The sequence below is a fragment of the Capra hircus genome, chromosome 19 (assembly GCF_001704415.2).
Source record: "Capra hircus breed San Clemente chromosome 19, ASM170441v1, whole genome shotgun sequence".
Taxonomy (NCBI): Eukaryota; Metazoa; Chordata; class Mammalia; order Artiodactyla; family Bovidae; genus Capra; species Capra hircus.
Window position 1 is genome coordinate 27,198,602 of NC_030826.1, and position 19,384 is coordinate 27,217,985.

Consider the following 19,384-nt stretch of genomic DNA (forward strand, 5'->3'; position numbering starts at 1 on the left):
AGATTCTTAACTACTGGACCACCAGGGAAGTCCCTGAAGAAGATTCTTATATTCTGATCTGAACCCTCATCTCTTTGTCCTCTAGTCATTCATTCATTTGTCCAAAAACCACCATTGTCTTATGGGTCATGAAGAATTAAAACAAAAAAAGAGCAAGTTTTCTCCTCCCAAGGGCTCTAATGCAGTGGGAAAGATACAAATATTGCGGACAGAGCAGTGGCTGTGGGGTCTTGAGGAATGTTGAAATCCCATCTCCACCATTTACCAGCCGTATAATCTTAGGTTTGTTCCTCTCATTCTCTGGGCCTCAGTCTTCTGTGAAATCAGTGTTATACTATCAACCACATAAGGTTGTGAGGTTATTAAGTACACGTGGAAGCACTGTGTGAACTTTGAAGCCTGCATGGGCCAACATGCTCATTGCTCTTATATCAGCTTCCCTGTGATCAGCGCTGTGGGTGAGGCATGCAAGGTGTTGGGTGGTTCAGTGGAAGGAGAGAGAATGTCCAACTTGGGGATGTTAGAGGAGGAAGGATGTGGTTGAAAGGAGTGACTTTTGGGCTGGCCTTTTTGGAATGGGTAGGATGCCAGCAGGCAGAGATGGCCAGGGAGAACGTGTTCACCAAATAGTGAGCATCCAGAAAGGAAGTCAGCAGAGGGCATTATGTACAGCAGCCACCGTCATCCTCTCCACAGCCTCACGGGGTGGGTTCTGTTCTCATTGCCATGTTACAGATGAGGAGACTAAGGCTCAGAGCCGTTAAATAACCTGCCTGAGGGCACAGAGCTAGTGAGCAGGACTGTGTGAACTCAGCCTGGATCTCTGTGCCTTGAAATCAGACCAAGGAGTCTGGAAGCAGTGAAGGGAAAATGACACCATCACCCGTTTGCCCCGGGCAGGTTGAAGTGGGGCACACCCGGGGTCAGAAGGATGCTGGGTGGGCGGAAAATACCACCCAGTCAGGGTGTCCGGCACGTCTGCCAAGGAAAAGCTGTCCTAGCGGGGATGTGTGGGCCCTTTCAGCTACACAGAGGTGGCTAATAATGTGCAGAAGGAGGAGACGGTCCTAAACATCCAGTTTGTGCTCCTGGACTGCTCGCACCTCAAGTTCTCTCTGGTGCAGCACTGCAACGAGTGGCAGAACAAGTTCACGACCCTGCTCAAGGAGATGGCAGCCAGGCGGCTCCTGGAGCTGCACACCTACCTGCAGGAGAACTCGGAGAAGTATGTGGACAGGCCGTCGGTGGGCGGGGGCACACTGGCTCAGGCCACCAGTTGGGGAGAGTAGGCCTGGCCTTCCCACCCACCCCCTCTCTCTTCCCCTGCCTGCAGAATCAGCCGCCTTCCCCAGACCCTGGAGGAGCTGGGAGTCAGTTTGCAACTCATGGAGACCCTGCAGCACGAACTGCCCACCATGGAAACACAGATCCCTCCCATTCACGAGCAATTTGCCATCCTCGAGAAGTATGAAGTGCCAGTCCAGGACGATGTGAGTTCCAGCAGCCCATCCCAGCCCCAGGCCGTTGGCTGTCAGGAGGGAGAGCAGAGAAGTGAGTGGTGGAGAAGGTGCAAGGCCCCAGAGCCTCTGAGAGCCAAAGTTAATTTGTGTGCTCTTCCGGGTCAGCTGGAGGATTTCTTTCAGGCCCAACAACTGCTCGATCTCTTTGGGCCTTGTTGCCCAAGAGCTTGGAACTTGGCCACAGACTCTGGTCTAGAGGATTGGAAATGAGTTCTTCTGGGAGTTGGTGGGACAGGAAGAGCTCTGTGGGCCACCCTTCCCTTTGTGATGTCCCCAGGTGCTGGAAATGCTGGACAGTCTCGGTGGGGAATGGGTTGCCTTCCAGCAAACACTGCTGGACAGTGAACAGATGCTGAAGAAACACAAGGAGAAGTTCAAGACAGGCCTCATTCACTCAGCTGATGACTTCAAGAAGAAAGCACACAATCTTCTGGAAGAATTTGAAGGCAAAGGTACCCTTCTTGCAACCTTTCCTTCTGCTTTTCCCTTGTCTTGACCCAGTCTTTCAAAGTGTGGGTCCCAGGAAAGTGCCAAACAAGGGAAAGAGCCAGGCACTGCTGTCAGTGATACACCTGTTGTCACTGAGTTTTGGCTGGAAGGCAGCAGCCCTGCTCACGTCTCCAGTTTTCTTACACCAGCTTTTCATCTCACTCATTACTGACTCTCCAGCCACAGTTAGTAGTTTCAATGTATTCTTTTCAATGGGTCCCCTCTTGTTTTCCTTCTCTTGTGGGAAGAGAGAAGTGAGATTTATACACAAAGAGGTAGGCGAGCCACAGTGGCCTTTCAGAGGACCTTGGCCTTGAGTGAGAATCTGAACCTCACCTTGGACACTCCACAGGCCCCTTCACCAGCAATGTGGGGCACCAGGCAGCCCTGGAGCAGATCGCCCACGTGCGGGCCATGCTGAACGCCATGCGGGAGGAAGAAAACATCCTCCGTGCCAACCTGGGCATCTTCAAGATCGAGCAGCCAGCCTCCAAGGACCTGCAGAACCTGGAGAAGGTGGTGTGCCTAGCAAGGCCCTCATGGTGACCCAGGGGAGGGGGTAGTAGGCAGAAGGGGTCCCATGGGCCTCAAAAAACACCTGGGACCAGGAAGATGGGTGCACGAGGAGCTTTTTTTAAAAACAGAGGTAAAACTTGGGGAGCAAAAGAGCCATTTTACAATGAACAGTTCAGTGGCATTCAGTACATTCACGATGTTGTACAACCATCACTTACAATTCTAAAATATTTCATCACCCCCCAAAGAAACGCTTAAGCAATCATACCCCACCCTATTCCCTCTCCCCCAGCCCCTGTCGACCACTAATCTATTTTCTATGTACGGTTGACCCTTAAACAACACTGGGTTTGAACTGGTAAGGTCCACTTATACATGGATATCTTACAATAGTAAATGCTATAAGACTACATAATGTGTGGTTGAATCCACAGATGGGAAACTGGATATAGATAAACTGCAGATATGGAGGGTGGACTATAAGTTATACACAGATTTTCCACTGCATAGAGGGTTGGTGTCCCTCACCCTCATGGTTTTTAATGGTCAACTGAACATGGATTTTTCCTATTCTGTATATTCTGTATAAATGGAAGCATGCAATATGTGACTTTTGTGTATGGCTTCTTACATTTGTCTAATATTTTCAAGGATCATCCATGCTGCAGCATGTGTCAGTATCTCATTCCTTTTTATGGGTGAATAATATTCCATTGTATGGATACACCGCATTTGTTTATCCATTAACCTGTCAACGGGCATTTGGGTTGTTTCCACTTTTTAGCTACTGTAAGGATTGCTACTCTGACTATGCCTGTACTTGCATATGTTTGAGTTCCCATTTCCAGTTCCTGTGGGTATGGACATAGGAGTGGAATTGTTGATCTCATAGTAACTCTGTGTTTAACTTTTTAAGGAACCTCCAAGCTGTTTTCCACAGCAACTGCACCATTTTACGCTCCCCCAGCAGTGTACAAGGGTTCCTATTTCTCCACATCCTTGTCAACACTTCTCCCTTTATTTTTGGCCCTAGTCATTCTGGTGGGTGTGAAATATCTCCCTGTGGTTTTGAGTTGCATGTCCCTACTGACTAATGGCACTGAGGATCTTTTCAAGTGCTTGTTCCTTGAGGCGCTCTTAAAGCAAGAGAGTGGAGAAAACAGTGGAACTGATGGGGAGGCAGCTCTGTGTTGCCGGGAGGGAAAATCTCCTGTGGATGAGAGGAGGCATTTGTCAGGGAGAAGGAAGGTGGGAGTTGCCTGACTCTGTCACCTGTCTGGTCTGGGCCCCAAAGGAGCTGGACGCGCTGCAGCAAGTCTGGGAGATCACCCGAGACTGGGAGGAAAACTGGAGCCAGTGGAAGATGGGCCGGTTCCTGACCCTGCAGACAGAGGCCATGGAGACCATGGCCCACGGGCTGTTTCGCCGCCTCACTAGACTGGCCAAAGAGTACAAGGTGTGTGAGGCGAGGGTGGAGGGCCACGGGCAGGCGGCTGAGGAAGGCGGGCTGTGCTGGAAAGGAGGGCAGGTCTCCTGACGTCTCTTGCTTGTGCTCAGGACCGAAACTGGGAAATTATTGAAACCACTCGCTCCAAAATAGAGCAGTTCAAGAGGACCATGCCGCTCATCTCGGACCTGAGAAACCCCGCCCTTCGAGAGCGGTGAGGCTGCCCCTCACACCGTGGTCTGGCCTGGTGGTCACCTGGTTCTCCCGGTTGTTCCCTCCATCGCGTTCCCACCTCGCTCTGCTCCTCTGTCCACCAACACACACCCTGAAGGAGGCTTCCCAAGAGCCCATTGCCTTCCCCTGTCTGTCACACTGTTCTGGGTTCTCTGGCCTTCTTGGCTCTTTCCCTTCTGTCTCCTCTCAATTTATGTTGTCTATCATAGCTCTACTTTATGTCTTCTGTCCCACAAAAGCCTGAATTTTGTAGTCCAAAGTCTAACATTTGTCCTTTAGGGTTTTTATTTTTGTGCCTGAAGAGGCCCTTGCCAATCCCAGAGCTGTCAATGCAGTGTCTCCATATTTTCTTTGCATACTTTATAATTTTGCTTCTCAAGTTTAATTCTTTTAATGCATCTGGAACTTATCGTGTTATAGAGGAGGACTTTGAAACTGTTGAGGCTAGCATAGACTATTTCATATGTGGTATTTTAATAATTGTATATCCGTTTAGGAGTAAATAGTTTTAGTTCTTTTATATTGCCTCTAGCAGGATGTTTTTGGCAGTGCTTCGCTAATATCTATTATACGATTAAGTATAACCTAACCACTTTATTTGCTTAAGTTATTTAACCTCGCTAAGCCTCAATTTCTTCACCTATAAATGGAATAACATTTATAGAGTGACCATTAAAATGAAATGCCTCATGTAGAGCACTTGGCCCAGCACCTCATCTCTAGTAAACCTGCGATCATCCATCTGAACTCCTCTTCTAGAGTCAGCAGCTCAATCTCTGTATTCCCCACAGTGCCTAAAATGGGATCTTAGAGCCTATTTAGGAAATATCTGTTGAATCTCGGATTAATAAAGGCACGGAATCATAATATCCCAATGGAAGAAAGTTAGGGAGCAATGCTCACACTTCCCGGTAGGCCCTGCTGACTTTTTGTCCCCAGCTGATCTGACCTTTTGTCCCCACCTACAGGCACTGGGATCAGGTCAGGGATGAGGTCCAACGTGAGTTTGATCAGGAATCAGAAAGCTTCACCTTGGAGCAGATCGTGGAGCTTGGGATGGATCAGCATGTAGAGAAAATTGGGGAGATCTCTGCCTCAGCTACCAAAGAGCTGGCTATAGAACTGGTATGACAGAGTCCTCTCCCATACTCCCCTGTTTCCTCAGCTTTCTGGAGCAAAGGCTTCCAGCTTTTCATGATCTGAGGGTCCCTCCCAGCTCCTGTTACCCTTGGGGACTAAGTATCTGATTGATCTGTCCCCCACAGGCATTACAGAACATTGCCAAGACCTGGGATGTGATTCAGCTTGACATAGTGCCCTACAAGGATAAGGGCCATCACCGACTCAGGTAGACAAGGCTGTGGGACCTGGGCTGCGGAGCGGGGACCAGGTTTGGCAGGTGGGGATGGACTATGATTCTGATACGTTTCACCCCAGAGGGACAGAAGAAGTATTTCAGGCCCTGGAAGATAACCAGGTGGCTCTGTCTACCATGAAAGCATCTCGCTTTGTCAAGGCCTTTGAGAAAGATGTGGACCACTGGGAGCGCTGCCTCTCCCTCATCTTGGAAGTGATTGAGATGGTGCTCACAGTGCAGCGTCAGTGGATGTACCTCGAGGTTAGGATCACCGCCTGAGCTCTCCCTATATCCCCTGGATAGGAGATATCATATCTCCTTTCTTTGCAGAGGATCTAGATAGTTGCCCTAGTTTCAGCTCCATTGTCCCACCTCTAAAGCCACTTTTCATCTAGGACATAAGCATCTGAACCCTCAGCTTCGTCCTTGAAAAGCCTTTGTTCTCCTTCCATTTTTCTTCTTGAACCCTTATACTTGGCCTCCCAATCCCAGGTTTGGTTCTAGAACCTAGACATCCCTTTGGGTCTTTTTTTTTTTTTTAATTTTACTTATTTATTTATTTTTGGCTGTGCTGGGTTGTCACTGCTGCATGGGCTCCTCTCTCGTTGCGGTGCTCAGGCTTCTCATTGCAGCAGCTTCTCTTGCAGAGCACAGGCTCTAGGGCACTTGGACTCAATAGTCATGGCTCCCTGGCTCAGTCACTTGGTGGCATGTGGGATCTTCCCAGACCAGGGACCGAACTCATGTCTCCTGTGTTGGCAGGTGGATTCTTTACCACTGAACCACCAGGGACCCCCTCACCCTTTGGTTCTGATGCTTATTCTCTTTCATTGTCTCTCCTGGTCTAAGCATAGGGAGCAGAGAGTGGAGAGGGTGTGGGAAACAGCCTCTCACACCCCTTATTGGCCCTTCAGAACATCTTCCTGGGAGAGGACATCCGGAAGCAGCTGCCCAATGAATCAGGCTTATTCGACCAAGTCAATGGCAACTGGAAGGCCATTATGGACCGGGTGAACAAGGACCCCAACGCTCTCCGGAGCACCCACTATCCAGGTCTGAGCCCTGACACAGCCTCGGCGGGTGCTCTGTGCGTGTGAGGTCAAGGCCACGTGCTTCATGTTTTTTTAAATCTTTAAAAAGAATTGTATTTATCTTCGGCTATGCTAGGTCTTTGTTATTCCATGGCTTTTCTCTAGGTGTGGGGAGCAGGGGCTACCTTCTTGTTGTGTAGCATAGGCTTTAGGCTTAGTAGCTGTGGCTCCCTGGCTCTAGAGCACAGGCTTAGCAGTTGTGGCGAAGGGGCTTAGTTGCCCCTTGCCATGTGGGATCTTACTGGATCAGGGATCGAACCCATCTCTCCTGCATTGGCAGGTGGATTCTTTACCACTGAGCCACCAAGGAAGGCCCCACATGCTTCATTTACTGAAAGACTGACCATTGTACCCAACTGTCCTAAGCCTTACATAGTAGTTCTGTAGATTAAACTCTTCTAAGCGTTACATAGTAGTTCTGTAGATTAAACTCAACACATATTTGAGCAGAGTACAGTAGAGCAGTGAAGAGGATGGAATATGGAATCAGACAGACTTGAGTTCAAAATCCTGCCTTCCGGATTGCATGCCTTCAGGCGTCTTGTTTCCTCCATACTGCAGCTTCCTTGCCTGTAGTATATGTATATGTGTGTCAGGAGCGGGGAGCATATTTTATCTTACCTTTCTTTTTTGGCCCTGCCAGAGGCAAGATGTAGGATCTTAGTTCCCCAACCAGGGATCAAACCCGTGGCCCCAACATTGGGAGCATGGAGTCTTAAGCACTGGGCTGCCAGGGAATTCCCACAGTGAGTGGTTAACGATAGCTATTTCTTGGGGTCTTTGTGAGGATAATAAAGGAGTGTATAGCACTCAGTGCAGTGTCTAGCATAAAGATAGTGCTGTTATTAGCACTGTGTCTCAAAAAACTCTGATTAAGGAATCACTCTTCTTCTCTATGTGGTCCATTCAATCAGATGATGTAGGTAAATGAGATAATGCAGATAAAGCACTTATCCCATTAAATGGCACAGAGAAAATCTTTGGTTACTAGGCTCTATTGTTATTACTTTGACTTTAATTGGTTTATTATTAATAGATTAACTAGTCTTTAATGTAGACACTTTGATAGACATGGAGATTGGGTAAGGAGATAGGGGGAGATGTGGGCATACATGGTGAGGTCTGGTTATTTGTGGTCAGTAGGGGTAAAGAACCAGAAAGTCAGGTTGGGCAATGGATGGGCGGATAGATAGCCTGAGAAGAGTTTTGGCAGGGGATACGGAGGACCTGTTTATTTGCCTGGGCCAATCTGACAATTGAAAAAATTTTCCCAAGAACCTTAACTCTACACATTAAAGAAAAAACAACACTTTATTTCAATTACTCTGATAATATATAAGTATTAGGATGTGCAAAATTGAGTGAGAACTTGAATTTTTATCAATAATATTTGAGATAATTAACATAATTACATTTTAGAACAATGTATACTGCTACTGCTAAGTCAATGTATAAGCAGAGCCATAAAAGCAACACTCTCTCTTGGTTGAACACACAGAACAAACCCCTGTTGTCTATGGCTACCAGGTCTCCTTGTGGTCTCCAGGGGCTATCAGGGGGTCATTCAAAAGCTCTAATGGCTTGTAGACTCTGTCCTTGAAGGCCTGAGGGTCACCTTGGAGTTCAGACCCTAGGGCATCCATAGTTTCTTCGTAAAGCTAGAGACTGGGAAGACCGGGGGATAAGCCAATCAAAATCTAACTCTGGGAGGAAACTAACATTATTGAGAACCTATAGATGTGAACACGGTTTATTTTATAGCGCAAATTATTCTTTGAGGTGGATCTTATTACTATTTTACAAAGAGGTAAAACCTCCCTGAGGTTAACCAACATGCTAATTAATGAAAGACCCACATCTGCCTCCCAGTCAGGTGCATTTTTTTTTGTACCGTGTAGCTTGCAGACGCAGCAGCAGCAGTAGCAGCAGCTTGCAGATCTTACTTCCATGACCAGGGATTAAACCTGTGTCCCCCTGCAGCGGAAGCTCAGTGTATTAACCACTGGACTGCCAGGGAATTTCCTCTAGAACTCTTTTCACTCTATCACGAGGAACACTGGCAGTCCCAGTGATGGTGGACCTTTTTCATTGTGCACATGTGATGTGTATTTAAATCTAATGATTTAACTTGCTGAATTGTTTATGGGCAGAACAGTCTCTCACTTTCAGAAGCTCTTGGGATGATTGGCAGAGCCCCTACTTCTTTGGTGGAAAGAGACTGATGGGATATATAGTTATATTAATGGAATCACACATGCATAATTAATTATAATGTATAATATATACCATAGTGTATAATGAACACTTAATAATGAGTTCATGAGGAGGATGGGAAAAGAGTGATTAGGGGACACTTCTCTGCTTCCAAAAACCATATGGCAGTCTGCACCCCAGCATCCGCGAGCTGGCAGAGTGGGTATGGTTGGAGGCTGCAGATCTACTCAGGGCAATGGTAAAAGGGCCGCGACCAATGTCACTCACTGTTCTCCTCCCCAGGCCTCCTGGACACGTTGATAGAAATGAACACAATCCTTGAAGACATCCAGAAGTCCCTGGATATGTATTTAGAGACCAAGCGCCATATTTTCCCCCGCTTCTACTTCTTGTCCAATGATGACCTCCTGGAGATTCTGGGCCAGTCCCGCAACCCGGAGGCTGTGCAGCCACACCTCAAAAAATGCTTTGACAACATCAAACTGCTGAGAATGCAGAAGGTCGGTGGAGGTGGCCACGATGGGCAGGAGGGTAGGGGAGGGATGGTGACATCAGTGAGTTCACGGCCTCCGAGGAGACCATCCCCCTCCAAAAGGAGGGGGATAGTAATGATTCTGGGTATCTGGGACAGAACTTTCTAGAACTGGTAATATAGAGGGGGAGGTGGGAGGAGCAGAAATGACCCCCAAAGGGCTCAACAGCTTCCTGCTTCTGCAGGTTGGGGGACCTGGCAGCAAATGGGAAGCGTTGGGAATGTTCTCGGGTGACGGTGAATACATCGATTTCCTCCACCCAGTGCTTCTGGAAGGGCCTGTGGAGGTGAGCTGTGGCCAGGGTCTAAGAAGCAAGCTCATTCTTCTAACTTTGCTGGCTCTATGAGGAGAGACCATCTCTGTGAAGGGGCCTTAGTCACTTTGTGCCTCCCACCTGCCATGCCTAAAACTCTAACCTCCACCATGCTTTCCTGAAAGTCCGTCTGACACTGGTCTCCATCCCCCTCATGGACTCGAGCCAGCTGCTGCCCAGCTCCCACTTTTCTCTTGGGCCCCAGAGCCCCGGGGTCCTCCTTCCCAATCACCTTTGCTCTGGGCACTCTTTACTCTGGCCCTGAGGCTGAGCCATCCTGTTCTCACCTCCCCCCCAGTCCTGGCTTGGTGATGTGGAGCGGACCATGAGGGTGACCCTCCGGGACCTTCTCCGGAACTGTCGCCTGGCTCTCAAGAAGTTTCTCAACAAGAGGGACAAGTGGGTGAAGGAGTGGGCTGGCCAGGTGAGCTGGGGTCAGTAGAAATGAGGGAACAAGAAGGATGGAGCCACAAGGGAGCAGCCAGTGTAAAGACAGGGTCTGGAGTCACCAAAAAGGCAGGTGTCCTGCCCCCTGTCCTGGGCTGTGACCCAGAAGCCTGCATGCTGGACTCTTAGCTCCTGACTTAGGCCTGTGCCCACCCTCCAGAAGAGGTCAAGCATATTGAGAGGAGAAGCACCTGGTCCCGAATGAGCCAGGATATGGGAGCCGGGATGTGTGGGTGGCCAGGGATGGGCCTTTGGAATACAGCCTCCACACGTGCCCCAGATGGTGATCACCGCCAGTCAGATCCAGTGGACAGCCGATGTCACCAAGTGCCTGCTGACAGCTAAGGAGCGGGCAGACAAGAAGATCCTCAAGGTCATGAAGAAAAAGCAGGTGGGGAAATACCACTAGAATGACAAGGGCCTGGCATCAGAGCTGGAAGGAGGGGCTGATCCATTGGAGTGAGAATTAGTGATGAGCTGGTGGGAAGGGGTCAGAATGGGGTGCATTATGGGAGGTGTCCAGCGAGGAGAGGTCAGGTGGGTCAGAAGTATGTCTCCCTGGGCTGATGTTGAAGGTCAGGAACTGCAGTGAGGGTGGGGTCAGCATCAAAGCTGGAAGAAGAACGAGGCTGGGACAAAAGTGATTAGGGTTTGGTGGCTCAGCCCACCTTCCCCACTGCCTCATTCCACAGGTGTCAATACTGAATAAGTACTCTGAGGCCATCAGGGGGAACCTGACCAAGATCATGCGCCTTAAAATTGTGGCCCTGGTGACGATAGAAGTCCACGCCCGGGATGTGCTGGAGAAGCTTTATAAGAGTGGCCTCATGGATGTCAGCTCCTTTGACTGGCTCAGCCAACTGCGCTTCTACTGGGAGAAGGTGCAGAAGGGCCAGCTTCCCATTCTCGTACCCTAAACCCAATACTGATGCTTTGATGAAATTCATATTCTCTAAAAAGAGTAATATCTCAGCCCAGCCCTCAGTCCTCTCCCATCACCCTAATCCAGCTGGTAACTCTTTCTTGGATCTGCCACATCAGGAATGGGAAGAGGCCTGTTTCCAGGGAGTGCCCACTCTGCTGCTGCTGCTAAGTCGCTTCAGTCGTGTCCGACTCTCTGAGACCCCATAGACGGCACTCTAGGTGTCCCTTAATCAGCAGCTGCTGCCATGGACTGGGCTGGACATGTGCAGCGCAATTGCCAGTTTCCATCTGAGCTGTAAACCCATCCCTCTTTCCAACTCTAAACAGAGCCCCCAGTCTTCTCCCTGATGCTTCCAGCCCTCCTCTCAGCCACAGCCCTGACTCTCCCTCCATGCCCACCTCTCTCTTATTCTGCCGTTTCCCAGGATCTCGACGACTGTATGATCCGTCAGACCAACACACAGTTCCAGTATGGTTATGAGTACCTGGGTAACTCTGGCCGGCTCGTCATCACCCCTCTAACCGACAGGTCGGCCGTGGGGAATGAATGGGGTGCTTGGGGTGGGGGCAGTGAAAGCTGAGCCCAGGCTTCTAGGAGTCTGGCCTGAATCCTGTCCTCCACTCACAGGTGTTACATGACACTGACCACGGCCCTGCACCTGCATCGAGGCGGATCCCCCAAAGGTCCCGCGGGCACAGGGAAGACCGAGACAGTCAAGGACCTGGGCAAGGCCCTCGGCATATACGTTATCGTGGTCAACTGCTCCGAGGGCCTGGACTATAAGTCCATGGGCCGGATGTACTCAGGCCTGGCTCAGGTCAGCATCCTGCCAGCCTGGCCAGGACCAGCCTGACCCCTCCATATCTTTTAGTTTCAGAAAATCAGCTGAAACCCAGATCTGGTTCAGTGCCCTGTAACTGATGACACTGCATCGCCTCAGTTAGTTCTTACAACTGGGGAAGTCCCTGCGCTTCCCTGAGCTCACTTTGCTTATTTGCATAATCAGAAGGTTATGTAAGGATTCAGTAAGAGAACTAGTGTAAAGTCGTGCATGCTGGGGGCGCTCAACACCCACAAGTTCCCTACCCTGCTCTCTTTCCTACCCACGACTCAGGCATTCTCCTAGATCCTTCCTGTCCGATGGAAAGTTCTGGCCAGAAACTACAAAACTACCACAGCCCCTTCTCACACGCACTCACACATGCACACTTGCACACATTCATTTTAGAGGCCACTGTTTCTAGCCAAACACTTCAGGGGGAGGATAGGTTAGTCACAGTTTCTAGTTTTTCCCAGTCCAGGGTCACTTGTCTTCCTCCCAGCATCTCTGCCCCTCCTCCCCCCAACTACAGACGGGTGCCTGGGGCTGCTTTGATGAATTTAACCGCATCAATGTGGAGGTGCTGTCAGTGGTGGCCCAGCAGATCCTGTCCATCCTCTCTGCCCTGGCTGCTGGCCTCACCCGCTTCTATTTCGAGGGCTTTGAAATCAATCTGGTGTGGTCCTGTGGGATCTTCATCACTATGAACCCTGGTAAGAGCCTGGGAGTAGAGTAGATGGGGCTCCTGGGGGCAAATGTCCGTGCATCTTCCCTCTCCCCCACCCCAGGCCAGTGCATTTAGCCAAGTGTAATGCTGCTAAAGGCAACAAAGTGTGAGAAAAGGATGAACACATGCATTTCTAGGAGAAGGGGAAGCAACCTTACTGTCTTTCCTAAAGGGATTAGTGTCGGCTCAGGTGCATAGATGTCATCCTAGTCTTTCAAGGTACTTAGCTTTTTTCTTCTGTTGAACTAGCTCCTAGAGTTCTGGTCTATCTGCCATCCCTTTTGTCAGATGAGAGAACCTCCCTGAAGTGCAGGGCCTAGGGTCTCTCATCACTGTTGCCTAGGAACAGCTCTGTGGGTAGGATCTAGGAGAAAACAGGAAAGGGCTTCCGCACTAAAAGAATCAGAGAAACAGCTGCGATTTCTATTAGCACCGAGTGAGTTATATTGGGTCAGCCACAAAGTTCATTCAGGTTTTCCCATAACATCTTAATGAATAAACCTGAACAAATTTTTGGCCCACCCAATCCATGAAACTTGGAGAGATGGGAACAAGACAGCTCTGTAATTTGTCTGAAGCAGGGCCTTGCAGCAAGTAAGGAAAGGGCCAGGGGTAGGAAAGAAGAGCAGAGAGGTGTGGGAAAAGCCAGGGCTGAGATGAGAGAGGAAGAGATCTTGGAGATGGAGCTGGGAGAGGGCTCAGGATGAAGCAGAGAATGGGGAGAATGGGATTGATGGGGAAGTAGGTCTTTGGGAAGCAGTGTCCCCTGAAGAAGGGAATGGCTACCCACTCCATTATTGTTCCCTGAGAATCCACGGACAGAGGAGCCTGAGAGGGTTTCAAAGAGTTCACAGGGTTTCAAAGAGTTGGACACGACTGAGCAATCAACACTTTTGCTTACTCTTTCATGGATTCTGAATATGTGGTGCTGTTTTCCAGGCTATGCTGGCCGCACAGAGCTTCCTGACAATCTTAAATCCATGTTCCGGCCAATTGCCATGGTGGTGCCCGACTCTACACTTATTGCAGAAATCATTCTTTTTGGGGAAGGCTTTGGCAACTGCAAGGTATTCTGATCATCTCTTGTCTCCGATACTTTATTTCTCATCCATGATTACCCTCTGGGCCCAAGAAACCCCCCCCAAAATCCTCACAGTCATTTTATCCTACAAGAAATGTACCTGACTCTCAGTAGGATATGGGGGCAGGAGAATCCAGAGGAGAGAGGTCTTCCCTCTACCACGCCACTGGTCCTTGATGGCACAATTCACAAGACCTTCCCATCCCTTGTCCTCCAGCTGCTTCATGCCCGGGCACCCACCTTCTTGTATCTGTAACTGTCCCTACATGATGCAGAGGGATTTATGAGGAAATGGATGGTTCCTTCCTCTGTTTTGGCCTCCAGGTTCTGGCCAAGAAGGTGTACACGCTCTACTCTCTGGCTGTGCAGCAGCTCTCCAGACAGGACCACTATGACTTCGGCCTGCGTGCCCTCACCTCCCTCCTGCGCTATGCTGGCAAAAAGCGCCGCCTGCAGCCCGACCTGTCTGATGAAGAGGTAGACTGAGGACGCCGTCTTGACCCTTAAACACCACCACCACTGGTCCTCTGAGCCTTCACTGGAGTTTTTCACATCCTTACTTTCCCTCAATCAGTTTTCCCACTCTTCCAGCCCTCCTTGGTGTTGCCCAAGTTCTACCTGTCCTGTTGCTCAAGACTAGCTTGGGTGTATCCATTGTTCTTTCTTATTTATTTATTTTTGGCTGTGCTGGTTCTTCATTGCTGCATACGAGCTTTCCCTAGTTGTGGTGAGTGGGAGCTACTCTTTGTTGCCATGCATGGGCTTCTCATTGTGGTGGCTTCTTTTGTTGTGGAGCACGGTCTTTACATGCTTGGGCTTCAGTAGTTGCAGCCCTCGGATTCAGTAGTTACGACTCCCAGCTCCAGTAGTTGTGGCCCACAGGCTTAGTTGCTCCACGTCCTGTGGTATCTTCCCAGACTAGGGATCAAATGCATGTCCTCTGCAATGGCTGGCAGACTCTGGTTCACTGTACCACCAGGGAAGTCCTCCCTTGTTCTTAGCTCCTGCCTCTCACCCCTCTAGAGAGGAAAGGGCTAATGAAGAGCTGGGCTCTGGCTCCTCCAGCCTGAGTCTCTGTCTTTCCCCTCCAGGTTCTGCTGCTCTCAATGAGAGATATGAATATTGCCAAGCTGACTTCCATCGACGTGCCCCTCTTCAATGCCATCGTGCAAGATCTGTTCCCCAGCATTGAGCTGCCGGTCATTGACTATGGCAAGGTATTTGATCCCCAAGACTCCCTGGCCTCTTGTGTGAATTTGGATCCTGTGGTGTCCTAGGAACAAGACACGTGGCTTCCAGGCCTTGTTCTGCCCTTCACTGGCTATCCATTCAACTAGCTATGACTTTGAGCAAGACGGTTACCCTTTCTTTGGGCTACTTTATCTATAAAGTGGGACTCCCTGGTGGTTAGGGAATGATGCAAACTTATTCCAACACTCTACATTCTCCCCTCAACTCCCCAGGCCCCAACTCACCTGCTCAAGGACTTCTACTCATCAGTTCCTTGACTTTATGGAGATCTCTGGTCCACTGGCCTCTCTACTTTATACCCGTCAGCCCTCTCCTGTCTCTGCCTCTCTCCTCATCCTCCCTTTTGAGGAGAGACTGCTAGGAGCTGTTTGATAAGGGAGAAGAGTGGGATGGAAAGGGCCAGGGGAGGAGAATTCTAGAATGTGTAGGAATTTTCTTCTCTGGCAATATGGCAGTTTAGATATCCTGAGTGATCCTTTCCATTGAAACCACTAAAATGCTGGATAAAAATATAAAAAAAAACCTTTTAAAATGTATTGCTAAACTGGCAAGAAAGAAAGAATTCTGGGATGAGGAGGGGAAGTAAAAGCAGGGAGGCAAGTGAATTGCCAAGCTGGCTTTCTCCCTGAAAGGTTTTGTTGAACGTAAGACATGAGGAAAGGAGATAAAGTAGCTCAGGTTTTGAGGTATAACAGAAAACCCAGTTGTGCATAGACTTTGGCCCACAAGGGAAAACACCTTCAGTAAGTGGGAAAGTGAGAAACCCACCACTGAGGAGGGTCCATACAGTAAAGAAAGTTGCTTGTCACGACTGATGGCAGTGAGAGGAAGGGGCAGAGTCTCCTTTGAGACTTCCTAACCTTGAGTCAGCCTCACATGGTTTCTGGTCATCGTTTATTTTACTGTGTACTCCCCCCAAATCTCAAATTTAGAATTTAATTTGAAGTATTTCCAGGTTGTTAGTGTCTCCCCCAAGCGACTGGCAGAAACAAATGTAAATTATTTCTAGAAGAATGAAACTTCAACTTAAAAGCCCAAAGAATTCTCATAAAAGCCTAAGAAAATGAGCAACTTCTGGTCAAAAATCACAAAACAAACAAGGAAATAAGATATCATGAAGGGAAACCAGAGAACAACACAATAGCGCAATCAGACCCCAGAAGACTACAGATATGGACAATAATCAGTACAGAATTCTAAAAGTACCTACATTTAATATGTTTAAAGAAATAAGAGAGAAGTTTGAAACTGTGATCCAGGAACAAGATACTTCTAAACAGAGTAGACTTGAAAAGAACCAATAGAATTGCTACAAATGAAAAAATATATTATAATTGAAATTTGAAAAACCCAACAACCTCATTATATTCAGAGAGGACTTCTAGGTAAAAAGGTGGATTAAAAACAATTTTGTTTCCTTTTGAAAACCTGCTGCAACTACTCTAAAGGGATGTTTTTTTAAAAAGGCATCTATTCCAGGAAGGATGGAGTGAATGAGAGAGGCGATAACAACAGAAGTATAGACATAGGAAATAAATGAATCAAGTAGTGACTTGTGTTGTGACTCTCAGCAAACCTGAGAGGCTGGAAGTAGGGAGAATTGTTAAGTAGGAAGTAGGTGTTGGGGGTGCTAATCCTCAGTCACTTAGTCATGTCTGACCCTGCAGTCCTATGGACTGTGGACTGTAGCCCGCCTGTGGACTGAACTACAAGGGAAGCCCAAGAATACTGGAGTGGGTAGCCTATCCTTCTGTCCATGGGATTTCCCTGGCAAGAATACTGGAGTGGGTTGCCATGCCTTCCTCCAGGGGATCTTCCTGGCCCAGGGATTGAACACACGTCTCCTGCATTGCAGGCGGACTCTACCACTGAGCCACTGAGTTAAAGGAATTAGACTTGTGGAAGCCCAAGAATACTGGAGTGGGTAGCCTGTCCCTTCTCCAAGGGGATCTTCCTGAGCCAGGAATTGAACCAGGGTCTCCTTCTTTGCAGGTGGATTCTTTACCAACTGAGCTATCAGGGAAGCCCACTGAGTAAAGGGGATGTAGCTAAAATAAGAAGGATTGGAGGCAAACTGTCTCAGGGCAGGTCTCCCCTTCTCTGTGTTCCTGGATGGCTGTCCCTTTTCCACTTTGGCAGAAGACTAGAGGGTAAAAATAGTAGGTCTCTGGTTTGGGGGACACAAAATATAGTTGAGGAAAGGAGAAAACCTTGTTAAAAATGGAGATAAAGAAACTTTCCTGGTGATCCAGTGGCTAAGACTCTGCACTCCCAATGCAGGGGGTTGGGGTTCAATCCCTGGTCAGGGAGCTAGATCCCACATGCCACAGCTAATGAGCCGGTGTGCTGCAACAAGACCTGTCACAGCCAAGTAAATAAATATTTTTTTAATTAAACAAAAAAACTTGGGGCATGATGCTCAGTATACATACACACACATAAATACACACAAACATGATAATACAACTAATTCTCAGACAGTGGAAGGACGTAGTAGAAGTGAGGCCTCTTAGTGTATTTGAGAGATACAGGTAAAATCCTGCATATGTTTGAAATTATTTGGTTGCATTGGCTGTGTATTTTAAAAGGTCACACTCTTCTGGGACCCACATGTGTCATGGCTCTATAAGCATTCATTTATTTTTTATTTTTTAAAAAATTTTATTAAAGCCTAGTTGATTTGCAGTGTTGTGTTTCAGGTGTGTAGCAAAGTGATTCAGTTTTATATATATGTAAATCCACATATATATGCGTATATGTAATTATAATAACTTATTTATATATAATAATTATATACATATATACATATAAGCCCAGGACCAGACAGCTTCACAGCTGGATTCTACCAAAAATTTAGAGAAGAGCTAACACCTATCTTACTCAAACTCTTCCAGAAAATTGCAGAGGAAGGTAAACTTCCAAACTCATCCCACCCTAATACCAAAACCAGACAAAGATGTCACAAAAAAAGAAAACTGCAGGCCAATATCACTGATGAACATAGATGCAAAAATCCTTAACAAAATTCTAGCAAATAGAATCCAACAACATATTAAAAAGATCATACACCATGACCAAGTGGGCTTTATCCCAGGGATGCAAGGATTCTTTAATATCTGCAACTCAATCAATATAATACACCACATTAACAAATTGAAAGATAAAAACCATATGATTATCTCATAGATGCAGAGAAAGCCTTTGACAAAATTCAACATCCATTTATGATAAAAACACTCCAGAAAGTAGGAATAGAAGGAACATACCTCAACATAGGAGAAGGAAATGGCAACCCACTCCAATATTCTTGCCTGGAGAATCCCATGGACAGAGGAGCCTAGCAGGCTTCAGTCCCTGGGGTCACAAAGAGTCAGACATGACTGTGTGACTACCACCGCCTCAACATAATAAAAGCTATATATGACAAACCCACAGCAAACATTATCCTCAGTGGTGAAAAATTGAAAGCATTTCCCCTAAAGTCAGGAACAAGACAAGGGTGCCCACTCTCACCACTACTATTCAACATAGTTTTGGAAGTTTTGGCCGCAGCAATCAGAGCAGAAAAAGAAATAAAAGGAATCCAGATTGGAAAAGAAGAAGTAAAACTCTCACTGTTTGCAGATGACATGATCCTCTACATAGAAAACCCTAAAGACTCAACCAGAAAATTACTAGAGCTAATCAATGAATATAGTAAAGTTGCAGGATATAAAATTAACACACAGAAATCCCTTGCATTCCTATACAATAACAATGAGAAAACAGAAAGAGAAATTAAGGAAACAATTCCATTCACCATTGCAACAAAAAGAATGAAATACTTAGAAATATATCTACCTAAAGAAACAAAAGATTTATAAATGGAAAACTATAAAACACTGGTGAAAGAAATCAAAGAGGATACAAATAAGTGGAGAAATATACCATGTTCATGGATCAGAAGAATCAATATAGTGAAAATGAGTATACTACCCAAAGCAATCTATAGATTCAGTGCAATACCTATCAAGCTACTAAAGGTATTTTTCACAGAACTAGAACAAATAATTTCACAGTTTGTATGGAAATACAAGAAAACCTCGAATAGCCAAAGCAATCTTGAGAAAGAAGAATGGAACAAGAGGAATCAACCTGCCTGACTTCAGGCTATACTACAAAGCTACAGTCATCAAGACAGTATGGTACTGGCACAAAGACAGAAACATAGATTAATGGAACAAAATAGAAAGCCCAGAGATAAATCCATGCACCTATGGACACCTTATCTTTGACAAAGGAGGCAAGAATATACAATGGAGAAAAGACAATCTCTTTAACAAGTGGTGCTGGGAAAACTGGTCAACCACTTGTAAAAGAATGAAATGAAACTTTCTAATACCATACACAAAAATAAACTCAACATGGATTAAAGATCTA

The 19,384-nt window shown here is 47.3% G+C and overlaps 1 protein-coding gene across 1 annotated transcript in view; it reads left to right on the forward strand.

The window, feature by feature from the left end:
- Positions 1–19,384, forward strand: part of DNAH2 (dynein axonemal heavy chain 2) — a 102,743-nt gene that overhangs the window by 43,068 nt on the left and 40,291 nt on the right. The window contains exons 18-38 of the mRNA XM_018064595.1: positions 1,025–1,225; positions 1,334–1,490; positions 1,798–1,972; positions 2,362–2,525; positions 3,820–3,981; positions 4,083–4,186; positions 5,175–5,331; positions 5,472–5,554; positions 5,644–5,824; positions 6,478–6,616; positions 9,151–9,368; positions 9,586–9,687; positions 10,013–10,138; positions 10,442–10,552; positions 10,854–11,042; positions 11,511–11,614; positions 11,714–11,903; positions 12,439–12,619; positions 13,573–13,700; positions 14,039–14,191; positions 14,806–14,931. Coding sequence (XP_017920084.1) covers positions 1,025–1,225; positions 1,334–1,490; positions 1,798–1,972; positions 2,362–2,525; positions 3,820–3,981; positions 4,083–4,186; positions 5,175–5,331; positions 5,472–5,554; positions 5,644–5,824; positions 6,478–6,616; positions 9,151–9,368; positions 9,586–9,687; positions 10,013–10,138; positions 10,442–10,552; positions 10,854–11,042; positions 11,511–11,614; positions 11,714–11,903; positions 12,439–12,619; positions 13,573–13,700; positions 14,039–14,191; positions 14,806–14,931 — 3,151 coding nt within the window. The remainder of the gene's footprint in view (positions 1–1,024; positions 1,226–1,333; positions 1,491–1,797; positions 1,973–2,361; positions 2,526–3,819; positions 3,982–4,082; positions 4,187–5,174; positions 5,332–5,471; positions 5,555–5,643; positions 5,825–6,477; positions 6,617–9,150; positions 9,369–9,585; positions 9,688–10,012; positions 10,139–10,441; positions 10,553–10,853; positions 11,043–11,510; positions 11,615–11,713; positions 11,904–12,438; positions 12,620–13,572; positions 13,701–14,038; positions 14,192–14,805; positions 14,932–19,384) is intronic.